The sequence below is a fragment of the Hesperophylax consimilis genome, chromosome 10 (assembly GCF_061612785.1).
Source record: "Hesperophylax consimilis isolate HC1 chromosome 10, BYU_Hcon_1.0, whole genome shotgun sequence".
Taxonomy (NCBI): Eukaryota; Metazoa; Arthropoda; class Insecta; order Trichoptera; family Limnephilidae; genus Hesperophylax; species Hesperophylax consimilis.
The window spans coordinates 27,774,482-27,791,151 of NC_142845.1; the positions used below are offsets into that span (position 1 = coordinate 27,774,482).

The 16,670-nt window shown below is 34.3% G+C and overlaps 2 protein-coding genes across 2 annotated transcripts in view; both read right to left on the minus strand.

The window, feature by feature from the left end:
• LOC149420564 (uncharacterized) overlaps nt 1–16,670 on the minus strand; it is a 197,920-nt gene that overhangs the window by 69,626 nt on the left and 111,624 nt on the right. Inside the window, exons 14-19 of the mRNA XM_089636802.1 lie at nt 16,467–16,569; nt 16,043–16,190; nt 15,530–15,634; nt 15,161–15,370; nt 14,577–14,708; nt 13,901–14,453 (exon numbers count right to left, since the gene is read on the minus strand). Of these exons, the coding sequence (XP_089492928.1) occupies nt 13,901–14,453; nt 14,577–14,708; nt 15,161–15,370; nt 15,530–15,634; nt 16,043–16,190; nt 16,467–16,569 (1,251 nt within the window). The remainder of the gene's footprint in view (nt 1–13,900; nt 14,454–14,576; nt 14,709–15,160; nt 15,371–15,529; nt 15,635–16,042; nt 16,191–16,466; nt 16,570–16,670) is intronic.
• LOC149420565 (uncharacterized) lies at nt 7,748–13,894 on the minus strand (the record flags this gene model as incomplete). Its single annotated transcript, XM_089636303.1, has 1 exon — nt 7,748–13,894. A coding segment is annotated over one exon (5,145 nt), but the record flags the coding sequence as incomplete, so codon positions are not given.

Consider the following 16,670-nt stretch of genomic DNA (forward strand, 5'->3'; position numbering starts at 1 on the left):
GTACTAACTACTATACACCTTTGCACGGCATTATAATATATTGCAAAACTGATTCTTCGATAACCAGATGTACACTGGAATGTGAATCCACAACAGATGGAGAGATACAAAGTGAGTTGCGCCATATTTGTGTGAATCGTGAGTTTCGAGATGAGTATGTAACTCGTTTTCATACATGGGCTGTAGCTTAATTACAACGAAAACACGAAGAAGTTACGTAGCTAATTTGTAATTTTTCATTATTATTCTTGAGAGAATTCGTTTATTCTAACTACATCAAATTAAGTAGATGAATTTTCAGGCAAGACCGTTATGATTGATTGCCGATATTTTTTTTGATAAAACTTTAAAATGGGCCGAGAATCTGCATTTAACTTGATCTTCAATATGATAATTTACCAAATGTGAAGGAGCAAGAAACAACCCAACTTTAGGTATACAGAATATAAAAACTATTTTAGTTTTACCACCCGGTTTCGATAAAATTATAACACGCTTTTTCTAGATTTCTTTATAGAAAACTTCAGAGAGAAAAATCAGTTCCAAGTTTCATGACACCAGAGCTCACTATACGAGATTTTTTGGTACATTTAATACGAGTAAAAACTAACGATAATTACATGACGGAAAAAGACTGTAATGTAATGAATAATTCTGAATCATTTTTGCAGGTACTTATTGCAATCTTATTTCAAAATAATATATTTCAATATACCAGCAGAAAATTGTATGAATGAAGCTTTTAATATAATGCAAATTCTGATTTACGCTACTGTTAAACGTAAAACCTTCAAAGAAATACGTACATAAATTTTACGTGTGTTGCAATTTATGCTTGTAAAAAATTTACAGGTCAGATAAGTCACGAACAACCGTATTGAATAGTGAAACCATTATATTCTCTATATAAAACTATGCTTTAAATAGTGTAGCGAATATGGACTACGCATACCTGAAGATGAATCGGTGAACGTTGAATATGGATTTAATTATATTATCATTATAGTCATCGATGATGTGTACGTACCTATTTATCAAGGTTCTATCTTTTACTTTTATTAGCATACACCTACAATTTTTATAAATAAACCTGTTTTAATCATTTTTATTCGCTTTATGGAAAAATAATCTTCAAGGCACTGTTAAAATTTCATCTTCTTTAAACACCGATTTAAAAAAAACTTTACTCATTGTAAAAATAAGAGAGAAAAAGGATGAACTTATATCGAACATTATTTGACTTTCAAATCTTTTTGAATTATTTTTGTATGTAATATCAAGAATTATATGTAACGAAACCTGAGTTAAGTCGAACACAGTATTCAAACAGTTACATTGCTAGCATACAGCACGATTCAAACATGTCCAAATTTGGTTCAGGAAAGAATGAAAAATAAAAGTTAATCTTTTAAGAATATTCGAATTCGAAGATCGTATAAACTTGGTGTCACTTTTTTGCTAATAAAAATAAGTAAGCAAGACGAAATGCTATCTCTCAGAGACTTATCGCAAGGAAATCAGCGTCCAAAACAATACCCATAGTAAAACGTTAGGTTGTTTGAAATGGCTTTAGCCGCATTTGGTGACCAGATCTGAATAGCCATGTACTTCCCTACCATCATCTACGCCAATTGGGGATGCCATAGTCTCACTGGCTCCAAATGGTTATAAAATATAAATTTGTTTTCCAAAATGTTTACATAGTTTTTCACTGAATTATTTTTAATACTGTGTAGGTCAGTGGAATCTATAGGGTATTTGGTGGGATGAATCCTTATATGCCAAATTAATATGGAGAAGGATGTAAATTAACATATTATGGTATGCATTGGATAACGTCACTCAAGGAAAACTGGCAAGTTGTTATTTTAATCGAAGGTTATTGAAAATATACAAAAAATAACCATTCACAAAGACATTATTAACATTAAAAAAAACAACAATTTTTGCCATAAAATTGAAAGAATTCGTTAAATAATACACCACTATGTTAAAAAATTATAATTGTGCGTAGTTTTTTAAACAATTTATTTAATTTAGATTATATTCTAATTTTGATGCACTTATTATACTTCAATTTAGATTTCCGCTTGGTGTAATGGCTTAAAGAACGTTTTACCGGAAATACACCTAAACAATACAACAAAATGAGCCAATTTAGAAAGAAATTGCCTATTGTAATGGAAGGAAGAGTGATTTGAAAAAAATAGAATTGGTATCTCTTTTGTTTGGAAAATTTAATCTGTTATGAAATAAATGACGGGACATTAGAAAGGTCGCCAGGATTTAAAATACGTTTACCTACTTAAATTTTATTGAATAAAATTTTTAAAATATTTTTTTTCTTCGTGATACCGAATTTAACTGACGATAAATTTCAAAGTCTGAATAAGAAATGATGGTACGAATAGAATGTAAAACTCTGAGAAGATTAATGGAGAAGATAAAAAACTTTTGGTCACAGGCGTGTGACAGGTAGGGATTAATGGTTTGAAATACAAGGTAAAGGTCCAAGTTTTTTTTGATTAGGGACATAAATTTAAATGAATTTGAAAGATTACCAAAATCGCTAACAGTTAAATATACCTATGGAACCCGAATACAAAACCAATAATTTGTTTAATAAATTACTAATTTTACACGAAGAAACATGAATATTACTGATTTATTATAAATCGTAACAATTTTAACACGTGTTCGTGCACTTGCGTTTGACTTAATAATAATGACGAAATGCGAAAATTTTTATTAACACGTGTTGCGAGAACGTGACAATACATTGGTATTTTACTAAAAGTTTTGCATCAACAAACCTATCAATTCATTCTTTAACGGCCTGCAATCATGTTTTTAACCGGATTACGAATAAATTGAAGAGATTCTTAATAATTTTGCAATATTTTTTATCAGTTAGTTAGGCGTACTAAAATGACCTTCATTGAACAAAACATGTGACAATCGAAAGCATACGTGAATGAAAAATTAAACAAATTAATTGCACAATAATTGATTACATAATCTATTAACAGAAACAACGCTTATATGGTCTAGTGAAGCAGGCACCACTTATTACGTTATACTTGTGGGTGGTATTTAATTAACAATTTTGTTTCACGTTATATCTGCTCCGAAAAACAAGTCTACAATAAGGTAGGTAGTATATATATCACCAAAACCACATTCCAAGGGCGGTCGTTTAAACGGAGGCATACCTGAAGACGAAAACATAATATATTATGGTAAATGTTATTTGCAAATCGTTCGTAAGTCGACACAAGATTCTAATAACAGGGTTTTGCCCAAGACTCACAATGTAATTAATTCTGACGAATTCGTATGGTTAATATATACATTTTTAGACCGATCCCTGTGAATATAAATTATTTATATTTGAGCTTAATAAAAACAGTACATTACCATTAAAATATTTTATAACTATAACTATAAAAATTAGCGGTAAGCACCAAATTTTATTTTTCTAGACGATGAATTAGTAACTTTTATGCCTGCTAGGGAAAATTTGATTGTAGGTCCGACTATTGTTTTAACACGACTTCATTACTTATGTCGTTAAGATTTTCACTTTATTTTAGAGATTTGCTAAGGCAAATTCAACCATAGGTCTGTCCAATACACAAAGCCGCGCGTCGCATATTGTTGTGCACGGCTTCTACGCTTACGTTGTTAAGATTCCGACTTTATATAATGGTTTGATTTGATTCGTCTAAAGAGAAAAAAGCAACACTTTACAAATCTTATTAATACATTGCATGGGCAATGATAACTGATTAAAATTTTATTTCATCGTTTCTTGGAAAGTAATGCCGGAAACGTAGTTGTCGAGTATTTTACTATAATTTATCATAATATATAAGTAGGTACATATTATTTATCGTAAAACTAAGAGCGATTGTAATTTCTCTATATTTTTTAACAATGTGTACAGGCAAAGCATTTTGAAGAGGACTTGTTTGAATGAATTTTGAACAAGGATAATTTCAAAAAAGTTTTTCGAACTAGTTGGGAGCATCCACCCGCAGTACCCTATTACCACCCATATGCCATAATAATATAATATAATAGTACAGTTTTAGATAATTATTTTCACTTAGCATCAGACTCAAGTGCTTTTATAAGAAAACCGTTTGCGTTTAGACTCACGAAATAAGCCCACATTACCATAATAAATATATGTTTTTTAATTAAATTAATTGAAGGAAATCGGATGTATGTACCTATAAACTATACTCTTTGCACCTACCTTAAATTTTATTTAAAAAAATCGAGATTTTAAAATTGGAATTTGCATCCAAACGTCAAGCATCAAAAAGGTAATATCAAATTTAATCCATCCTGTACAGTACTTCACAAGCAAGGTTCTTTTTAAAATGATTTACCTGTACCTTACAGCAATCTATCGATAAGTTACTGTACTTTTATTATTTCCTTATTTGAACTATACGACCTCCCGCGTATACTAGCAATAATAAATTTCTAATAGTTTTAATTTTCAACTACGTAATCTGACTTGTGTTGGATGGTTGCTAGTTTTTCCCGTTGCTGTAAACAAAGTTTTTGTTCATGTACATAATAAAAGATCTTGTTTAAAAGTGATAGCATGCCAATTTCCTGATAAAATATTAGTCAATCAGAATATATCGAGAACAAGTGTTCTTTTACGAATAAATATCACAACGGAATGTGACAATGTCAACAGCAGAATTTGTATGAAACACTCGTTTTTAACTGATACTTTGTTAGAAACTCTGTGAATTCATAATTTAAAGGCCTGCAGTCCCGTTTTTAACAGGAACATTAATAATTTGTCAGATTTTTTATAAATAAACGATATTTTAACGATGGTGGATGGTTTTCTCCTTGACTTAAAATGTCGTTGCTACAACTTCCGCTATGAAAATTACTAAGCAGTAATAACAATTTTAATATGAAGCTTGCAGTTGAGTTTCGATATTTATGTAGGAGGTGGCAAGAGTCACAATTTTACCTAGGGAAGAAGTCCTGTTGTTCACTTAATAAAAGTAGGAGAAAACATGTGTGACTTGGAAATAGTAAAGAATAAAATGATAACAAAATTTGTGAAAAACTAAAACGTAATTCATGATGAAAACTATGATATAAAATAAAAAAAATTGTATTAATATTCGGTATGACATACCTAAGTATATTTTAATAGTGAAATTTTTTTATGTACGGATCAAACGATTGCATCATCGGCAATAAAATAAAACATGTTATTATAATTTATAGATGTGATTAGTATCTGAAAAACATGTTTCTATTGTTTGTTGCTAAGTGCGTGAATGCAAAAAATGTTTTGATAGCCGTTTTTAAATTTCTCCCAGCTAATAAATTCGTAGTCAGATAACGTTCCACGGCAATTATTTTGCCAATGAGACAAAAATGTTCACCATAAACCTGGTGAGTTGTTTGCACGTGTTTGTTTTCAACCCGTTTTTTAAAATTCGAATTCACCAATCCGGATTCAAATACGTATGAATTTTTTTCAACTATTCGATATTCAAAAACACAACTCCAATATTAGGTACGCGTAGTGTATGTTCTATGTATTTTCTTCACAAGATGGCGATTTATGTATCAACTTCACGCGCCCGTGTACTGGTAATATGCTGTATCTCCAAAAAGCTAGTTTTTTGGAGATACAACATATTGACAAATCATGCGACCCCCACGTGTGTCCTACACGGCAACGGCGTTATAATGGCAAAATAGCGTATTTGTGGGATTGTCCTGGTAGAATGCTATATTTTAAGTTGCATTATTCTGTCATTACATTTTTTGCAGTTAAAGTTTTTTGCTATCATCAATTCCTTGGAAAGTAACCACAATAAACAAATAAAAGTAAGTTCACATGATATAACTCAACAAATGGAATTGATTGATTGCTGTAAAGTCAAAATGCTGTATCTATACATACGGCATATTGCCATCCATCCGTGTTTTAATGGTTCGAATTAGAATTGGCAATTAGCTGGTATAATTATTGCGAGACTTGGAGATGAAAGGTTAGAGAGTTTGAAGATCATCTTTGCTATTGGAAAGGACGTAGGTACCTACTGAGACAGTTCTGCCGCGGGCGAGGCGAAGTCGACGGGAGAAAGCGGATTCTGTGAATACAGTCAGAGTCAACGCCATATCCGGCCACGGGTTATGTAAGTACTGCTCTTGGATCATAGGTGAAGAACACATCATATGTGACGTTACCGTGGTTTTAATCATTTTTTTGTGAACGTCAGACCGTGAAAGATGGCTTTTAAAAAACATCGATAAAAATGCAGCGACTTTGTGTAGATTGCAAGATATATAAGACTCATAGTAAGTGTTCAAAAACAAAAAGAAGATTTTTAGAGGGAGTGCGCTAATAATAAAATAGAGCAAAAAATATCTCGAAATTACATGCACAAAACAAGAACATAACTGAATGTGTTTTTTATAATTTTCAGAGCACGCTTTGTAATTTTTTTCTATCGAGGGAAATTCATATAATTACTCTTACATCTCGGCCAATGTATACAGATTATACATAAACATTTTAAATACAGATTATACATATACATGTATTTTTTAAAAGCTTATAACTTAAACCCCCTTACTAATAAAGTATTCAAGTGAAGTTTGGTATACGTAGGTAGAAATTTGGTGTCTGAAATCAAATTGTATATGAATTTTCTTTCATAAAAGCCAAAACAGTTTCAATTCAGTCATGTAAAAAAGTCGATTCAACCGTAAACGGTTCAGAAAAATGAAATGATCTAAACAAATTAACAGCATTTTAAATTATGTTAGTTCGTAATTTAAAAAATATTTTTTTCTCGTTTTCCAAAATTTTAACCCATTTATAAGATAAAGGTCGATAATTTTTAAAATGTACATACCTATAATAAAGATGATTGTGTCATATTTTTAAAATATAATACATTCTTAAATCCTAGAGTTCGGTCTGCAAAATTGGGCAGGCATCAAGCTCTATTGTTTAAAGAATTTCTAAGCCATTATATAACATATATTCTTTGCAAACTGAATGCAAAATGGATGTAACAATTTTGTCTATTGTTCAATATTATTATTGAAGCTGAATTGTTTGTTATTCAACAATAAATTGCGATTCATTGTTTTACTTTGTACCATTTTTTTTATTTAATAGCAAAGTAAAATTTTATTGAAGAATGGTCATTGATATAAATATCTACATATTCGATTATATCCGAAACCTCAATCCCAATATATATAACATTGAAAGATGCGCCTGAATATAGACAACTATATAAGCACTTAAGCATTTTATTTACGAATAGTACTTATCTGGGCGCAAATGCTAAAGACAATTTCGTCCGTATAATATCCCAAAAATAAATACTTTCGCATCTTGTCTATGGACTATGTGTGACCACGTGTTGACCGATTTTAAATAAACCACTACAATAATTACCAACTTAGTATTTGTAACTTAAAGCTTCCGGAAGCTGATTTAAAACTAATTTATTGAGGTTTTCATAGATTATTGTATAACGGAACATTTAATAATTAAAATACATATAGAAATTCAATATAAATAGGAAATAATAAATCACTCACCAATTCCGGAGTCAATGATTGCGTTCTTCAGTAGACGATGATTTCACAATAAACGACATGCATTCAACAATGAAAAATGGTGCATGGATAAATATATATGTCTTTAAAAGCCTCTTCAATATTTAAATTAAAACAATTTATTGTTTTACATTGAACATAAAAAAGGTACAAATTTGATTAACGTAATACAATAATGTTAGGCTATCTTACATTAGATTCTTAACTTAATGACGAAAACGCTTAAAAACTATTTTATTTGAATGCCTTATAATATAACCTGATCTTATTTGAACATTAATAAAACTCTAAACATACCAATTGCGTGAACACTTAATATCAGACACATTTAAAACATATTTAACATTCTAAATAGAAAATATACAAAAGATACAGACTTTTACATTGTGTCTTATAAATTATAATATATTAGAATATCCTCATTTATTCTTCTTGACGTTTTTAAGTCTACTATTTTGTTATATTTTCTATTCCTCTTGTTAAAATGTGCCTGCAATTATTTGTACTGCACTTAAAAATATCTTAATTGCAAACCTATCATGCAGTGAATAAAATTAATTAATATTATTATTAATACGTATGTGTACTGTTTGCTTTTAATAAAATTAAAGTTTGATTGTGCGTGGAAACATGCTAATAATTTGTTCATTCATTGCTTTAAAATGTATATAATAATGCGTGTTGTTTTCTCTTTCTGTGTACATACTGTACTGTATTGTAATTTTATTAACTTACGAACAGTACGACTAAATAATAACATTTATTTATTTACAATTATTTAATATGGTTTTATTCTTTTGATCACTTCTGCACGTTATGTATTATGACACATAAAGCGCGTGAGCACTGGTGAGTGTTACTATCAATGTTCATAACGAGTAGCTTTGGGATTAAACTTTACCGGAAAGTCTGTGCAATCTACCGAATAAGAGCCACACCCAGGGAAAGCAGATTGGATGTATTACCATGCGTGTGAGACTGGTTAAACGGGACACAATCTTCCGGAAAACCAAGGTTGTCGGCATCAGTCATTGTTATATTACTGGCCGGTGATGAGTTAGGCCGACAATGGGGGGGTAATTGTTATGTTCCATTTTACCCAACAATCCATCGACAACTATTCTTCACTGACCTGAGTTGTAGCATCTGTTGTGGTCGTGGTTCTCCTCGCAAACAGTGATGACCGCAGTATAGATGGCCTGAAAGGCTTTATGGAAACGCTTTTACTGGAATTCGGGGTGTAACTGGTGACCGGAGCTTTCGGTTGTTCACTTGTGGTTGGACCAGGCTTGAACTTGTTTGGTTCATTCTTCGTTTTCCTCGCGTCCACTGGGGTGTTCTGGGTTCTAATCGCGCTGAATCTTGACTTGCCGGACGTATAACTATTTGTGCGATTGTACTTCGGCGTTGTGAATGGGATATTTTTCTCCAGTGAACTTTTGTAGGATCGTTTAGCTCCGTTTGGACTTGCTGCCGAAGGTGTGAAAGCGATTCTGGTAGTGTTACTAGACTTTATTTGGCTGTTTTGGTAGCGTCTGGTGGAAGGCAGTTTCGGTCGTTTTGCGGCGGTTTTTGACAGGGTGCTGTTTGTTTCAGGAACGGGTTCTACGTTTACTAAAGATATTTTTGAGTCTACAGGAGAAGCTGTTGTAGTTTCATTCGATTTGGCAACGAACACTGGTGAACTTAATTCTGTTGTAGCGATTGTTTCGTTCTGTACAGCAGGTTGTGAAGGTTCGACTATGGTCACGGTTGATGATTTTGTTGTGGGCTCACTTGATACAGAAACCGATTGTTGCAGAACAACTTGATCTAAATTAGCAATGGAAATAACAATAGGTTCGATGGTTGTAGTTTTTGTTGTCGTTGTTGAAGTTGTTGAAGAATGTGTGGAAGTTGATATTGAATCAGTTGTTGAAGGAGTCTCTTTATTTTCTTCAGTTTTAACATCGGACGGCTGATCGAGGATTGTAATCTTGATCGGAGAGTTTAGAGTAGGTTGATCCTTTATTACCAACGCTTCTACTGCTGCTGGAACTCCCATAAAACCTTTTTCCTTATTCAAAAGTTTTTCTTCATCAGGTGATAGAACTTGAATTTTTACAAAATTAGTTATTGCTCTTGCATTCTCCATTCTTGTAGTTTCATTCAAAGTAGTAGTATCGCTCACTGTGCTCACAGTTTCCACGGTAGGTTGAATGTAAACGGGTGACTGAGGTGCGGCATAAACAACAAATGGTTGAGGACCAGGCACCAAATCAGCACCTACAAGTTTTGCGGTGATAGTGGCATTAGCTTTGAACAAACCTTCAAGTGTCAAAGTAGAGGATTCAATGGGATTGGACTTTTGTGGAACTTCTTCTGGTTTCTTATTATTACGTCTGTCATCTAAATCTACAGCGCCCGGAACAAAGTAATACTGCGGCGTTGAGGGTTCTTCAGTAGTCGTGGTTGTACTTGCTTTGGAGGTGGATGTAGAAACGCTAGCTTCGGATGTGGATGTGGATATGCTCGCTTCAGATGTAGTAATGTTATCAATGACAGTTGTACTTTCAACTATGAACACTTTATTTTCACTCAACGTATTATCCTGATCTTCTGTTTCTACAAAAGATTCCACGTAATCAGCATATCCATTTTTATGACTGTATGCAGCAGCAACACTTTCAGAAGCAATCAATTGTTCTTTTCCACCGTCGTTATTCAAAGCCCTCGCATTCCTTGCTTCGTCAATCCTTATCGGATTGAATGGTGGATTTTCACCGGGATACTCATGGCTCAGATTTGTTAAATATTTTGGGATATCTCCTTCAACAATTTTAATCAAAGTAAATCTACTAACTTCTCCAATTTTGTCTAATGTCGGCTTCTTTTCTTGCATGATTTCACCAGCTTCGATCAATCTACTCTCATTTTTGCTATTCACCCTATGTTTGTCTTGTTTCGAAGAAACCTCTACAACTCTACTGACAGCAAATAGACGATCCAAAAACGAATTGGTTTTAATAGAACCATGCTCATAAATCATCTCTGTTGACATTTCAACCATAGGAGAATCGGTTGAGGTATTCAACACTGAATAAATGGTATTTTCTTCAGTATTCTTAAGGGTTGTTGTTAATTGATCAGAATTGTTTACTGCAAATATGTGATGGGGTTCTGTAGTTGTTGTTGTTTCGTTTACTTCTGATTCTTTCAGGCTCTCAAGAGTAGTTTGAATTTTCACTACATTGCTTGCCGTTGTTGGATGATTCTCAGAAGTACTTATTACTGCCTCAGTAGTTTCTGCTACAGAAGATTCATCGACGGTGGTAATTTCAGCAATTTCCGAGTTTTCAGTCATAGATAACCAATCGAATTCCGTATTAGATATGTCACCGATATATGTTGTAGTTTCCTGATATATTTCCGTTGTGTATTCACCATTTTCGTCAGTAACAGTTTGTGACGGAGAAACAGGCGTGGTAGTTGTGAAACGTTTGGGATTGCTAAAAAGCTGTTTTTGCTTTGCTTTGAGGGCTTCTTTGTCTACTTCTAGTGGTTCAACTGTTGGTTTGCCCGATGTAAATTTACGAACGAAACCCTTACTAGCTGTTTCAGTTGGAGATTGTGTAGAACTTAACCCAAATCGGGTTGGTCTATTCGGTTGGAATGCCACAGGACGATTAAATCTCTTGCTTGCTGCATCATTACTGGTAGTCTGATTTACTGGGGTATTAACTGGACGGTTGAAACCTAGAGGTCTATTCGATTGACGACCACTTGGCAAACCTGATCGACTTGGAACAGATGGAGCAGATGGTCTCTGTGGAGAAATAAATCGATTAATTGTTTTGGGAGTTGTTGTGACCTTTTCACCATCTTCATCGACTTCACTATCATATTCTTCACTGTCTTCGTTGTCTTCATCGTCTTTATCTTCAACATCGTCACCTTGATTTAATGCAAATATATCAGGAACTCTAGCTACAGGTCCTCGTGTAAATAATTGGTCAACGGGTACAAATACAAGCTTATCTACTACATCAGTTTTTTCCGTTGGTGAGTCTTCTTCGCTGTAGTCTACCTCTTCATTAGCATCATCATCAGTGGTGGTAGTCCGAGAGGTGGTGAATGGTTTTCTTCCAAATGGTTTAACGCTAAATGTAGGTCGACGGGTGAGTCCTTCGATTCGAGGCCTGTCTGTAACAACATTAGTTTCTCTTTCTGATGGCAATATAGGTGTCGTGTATGGCCCATTATTATATTTTCTGCTGTATAGCTTGGCAGTAGTAGATGCTTCCGTAGTAGTTGATAGATTATTCAATGGCCTTTTAGGTGGTCGATAAGATGGCCTATAACGTTGAGTTGTTGTTGAGGAGGATGTACTAGGATCTACGTCAATTTCGGGCTCTGCAGCATCTGTGGAAATTAAATGCTCGTAGTTTGTGGTGAATTCTTCAGCAAGTTCAGGTTTATCTGTTACAATTTCAGGTTTATCTGTGGCAGTTTCAGGTTTATCTGTAGAAATTTCAGCTTTTACTGTAGTGATTTTATCTGAATTTGATTCTTCCTCGGTTTTTGTTTCCAAAATATGAATTTTTCCATCTTCTGTTAGAATTGGTTTAAGTTTTTTCCTTATTACTTTCCGGATCCTTTGCAATGGTGCTTTAGTAGTTATGTCTTCAACTTTGTTGGAAATATTCTTTTCGGTTTCAATCAATTCGTTTTGAATTGTTTCTGTGGCTGTTTCTTCCACAGCAGTGGTTGAAGTAGCTGGCCTTCTTTTTAATACTTTTCGAATTCGTAGCTTTCCTGTTTCATTTTTTCCAATCCCAACAACTTCAGCCACTGTTACTTTATTACTATCAATTACTGTACTTTCAGTAGTTGGAGTGTCGGATAATGTGGTTCTTGTACGTAGTTTTTTTACTATGATTCTTTTCCGTGGGCGATCCACTAATGAATCAGGGTTTTCGGCAATATTTTCATTTTCGTCAATATTTGTTTCTGAGAGCTGAATGCCCTCCAAATTTTCTTCCAAATTACTGTTCTCAACACTCGCGATACCCGATTTCAAAAAACTAGCTGATGGTCTCCTCAAAAGAAGAAGTCCACTTCTATTGTTAGATTGCCCAAGCAAGATATTAGAATTTATGACTTTGGTTACGTTGATAGAACTGGTTGGTATTGCCGGTGTTCGAATTCTGTTTCCCTCTTCATTAATGGCAGAGCCTATTGAGTTAAGGCCATAAGAAATTTTAGCACCAAGCTCGTTGTCTTCTGATATATCTGAATCATCTTCCTCTATTTCTTCGTTTACAGCTTCAGTTGCTCGAGTAAATGGTCGAGGAGTAAATCGAATAATCTTTCTTGCTCTAGGAACTGCTGATGTTTCCGAGGCTTCTGTATTTTGATCGGAATCATAATCTCTTGAAACTGATCGGGTTGTTGTAAACCTTCCAGCACGAATAGTTGTACCTTGTCTTTGGGTTAGCACCGGTGTTAAGGATGAATCGCTATTTTGAGAGTCTTCCACGGGCTCTTTAGTAATTGCTGTAAATGTTGGCCTGAATCTCCTATTTACTTGGGTATTCCTAAATCCCGTTGAGATATCGGACCTACTCGTGTCATCGCGTTTCCTGTTGAAATCGAGAGCAGTCAAGGAAGATAGGTCGGCAGCTTCAAAACTGTTGAATGATGGTCTGTATTGACGTCTGGGTTGTGGCCGTTTCGATGTAGTTTCTAAAACTTCTGATTGGTCGTCATTTTCACTCGCGTTAATTTCAGAATCTGCTGCTCGACTGGTAGATGTTTGTAGTTTTCTTGTTCTAAATGAAGATTCAGTTCTTCTAGGTGCGAATCTCCGAGTACTTTGTAAACTGTTTTCAGTACTAGCCACTGAAGATTGAGTCTCTTCGTTAGTATCATTTGACACTGGTCCCAATTTCCTGACTCTAAATCTTGATTGTGGTCGCACAAACTTTTTGCTGCCATAGTTGGCTTCCTCGCCATCAGTTTTCTTGTCTTCGCCACTCTTATTTTCATCACTTGCTGGAGTTGTGGAGCGTATTTTCCGTACTGTTGGACGATACCTATCTTTACGAATAGTTTCGTTTGATTCGCCTAAAACACTGTCGTGACCTCCATCTTCATCAATATCCTCTTTCCCTGAGTCTGACCCGATATCATTATCTAAGCGTAATCTTAACAAAGATGGTGATGATGTGTTGGATGATGGAGACAAACGTGTGCGCTTAATATTAACATATTTCCTGTCAAAACTCACCTTATTTGTTGTTGGATCAGTATTGTCTGGAGGGTTAGCCGTGGTTGAGGTTGTTGTCGTGGGACGAGTTCGTTTAGCAAACAAGGGAATCTTTTGGGTTGTGGACTGGGGCTTTTCAGAGAATGTTACATCAGTTGTGTAAGAAATGGAATCGGGTCCAAGAGAATTGTTTCCCTCATCTTTAGATTTGGGAATATTAGAAAGGGTTGTTATTTGAGAATTGAGAACAGACGAACTGTCTTTTTTTATGATTCCGTTTTCAGAAGCAAACGAAGGGGATGCGATATCAATATTGATATCGTTGATCTCCGTTACATCATTTTGGCTATAATAAGTGGTGGATTCTGATACTTCAAGGGGTGTGGTATTGGGGAACCGGGAAACAGTCGCGTATTTGGGAGATGTCATAACAGGAGACTGTGTTGAGGAGGACGGGGTAGCCGGGGCATCCTTGGATACACCGCGCGGTAAGACGGTTGATTTTTCAGTTGAGTCATTTTCTTCTGAAGATGATGGCAAAGTTGTAGAACGCACTCTCTGGATGGATTTATACCTGTAAAAATTAAAAGGTATTTATTTTGTTCGGAATATTTACGTGTGCAAACATGTTTTTGGAACCATTGAATCAACGAGGGACTACATATATCAAGATTTAAAAAAATATATTATATCTTACTTGGATGATGTAGATTCCTGGGTTTCTGACTTGAATCTTGATTCTACTCTGGAATCAAATCCTTGGATGCCGTTTTTCACGTCATTATCATCGGACGTAGATTTAGTGTTATCTCGTTCAAACAGTGCGTTTCTGAAATATAACATAGACAAATAATTAAGTAATAAATAATGGAAATTACGTAGTATTTTAAGCCAAATGATATTTAAGGACCTTCAGTATTGGAATTTTATCCGCTCTTATTCAATTAATAATAATACAGTAATAAATACGACTGGGAACAGTAACAACGGAAATCATAAATAAGGCATTTGCGTTCGATTTAGAAACGATGAGATAAGTCATCATGTATTTGGCGAAAAATGTTTAAATTTGATAAAAAAAGATATTTGATTAAAATGATCTATAAGCAATGTAATCGAGCAACCAAGTCACAATTTCGATAATTCATGAAGAAGGGGCCTCAGAGTGGATAAAGCACCCAGTGAGGCCCATATTATCAAACAATGTGTTTAAATATATTACATATTGAACAAAAAAAAATTCTGCTAAGTGAAGAAAAAAAACAATTTTTAAATAGGTACCTTATTGTTGGCTCTGGTTCTGTAGTTGTTGATGGTCTGGCTCTACGGATATTGACGTACTGTGGAAGTCCTGCTCTGGGTGTAGTGGAAGATGGTCTTCTGAAGTCAACTTCTTCATCTTCTTCGTCCTTTTCCTCTGAATCCTCGCTGGATGCTTGGACTGAGTCTTCTGTTGTGGTGGAAGGACGCCCACGGTTTATCGTAGTGTACCTGAAGAAATCAAAGAAAATAAGTTAAGAAAGACACTGGTTTCCAGAACTTGGCACTTTACAGAACAGATGATAAGATTTATAATCGAAGTCATGGATTCCGTGATTAAATATTACAAGAAAAGACAATATACGACTATTTAAAAGAGTTTAAACATACTGCGGTCTTCCTCTTTTGGAAGTAATTCCCTTCTCAGCGCTTTCAGCATCTTTTCCAGCCAAACCAGAGGCTTGCGGTCCTCTGCTATTTATTTGAGGAGGTGCCCTAGAACAAAATTCACAGTAATTAAGTGGAAACTGAAATCAAAACAAAACATATTTGAGGAATAATTGCTTAAACCAAAAGGGGCATTCAATCTTAACTATAATGCAGAAATATTTATGTTTTTGTAACGCAGCAAAACTTTCTAATGCTCTGTTCTGACGTCCTGAAGTTTTCCACGGCTTTTTCAACAAACATATTTGTTATCATGAACTTTAGAGATTTCAAATATCACTTTAACTGTTTATCCAACCAAATTAAACAGTCCATAGTGTTTTAGTGTCGAAAATCGAACAAAGCCAAGAAGTAAAAGAAGTAATCGCAAATTTCAAATGATTAAGGTGAAATATAAATTATTCATACTGATTGATTGAGCTATGGTTCGGATTGTTGAATTAAATTGTTAATTACCTTTCGCCATTGGGACGTGTTTGAGATAATACTCTCTCAAACAGTAGCCTAGAGATAGTGGCTGGAGTGGTAGTCTTAGTTCCAGGGCTGCTGGTTCCCGAATTTATATTCCTACTGGCCAAATGTTTCTCCAGTTGCTCTATACCACCTGAAATAATAAACATATTATATTGTTTAGTATCAATTGAAGAAATGCAACTAAAATATATTTCAATTGGATTATTTTTAACGATATTCAAAATAAATTATCGCTGGGGCAATCTTCTCTCTGCAGACGACAGGCAAGAATAATTCAATAGAAGTACACACACAAATCACACAATTTTCAAAGTGTTGAGGTGCGTCATCTTTTTCTCCTGAGAGTGAACTTTTATACGTAGTTTCTGAGTAGAGGTGGCGAAGATATTCATCGATAAAAACCTACCTAATTTTTTGATCAGGTCGACAAGTTCCTTGATCACCTTAGGGTCCTCAGAATCTACTTCAGGTAAAACATCTTTTTCATCTTCTTCAGATTCGTCTTCCTCCTGTAAAAAATTAATTTTACTCTGGTCTCCAATAGGCAAATCAGATAAGTACATAAGTGGGATTACTTAATGGCAAATCTCTAAAAACGTATTTGTGACTT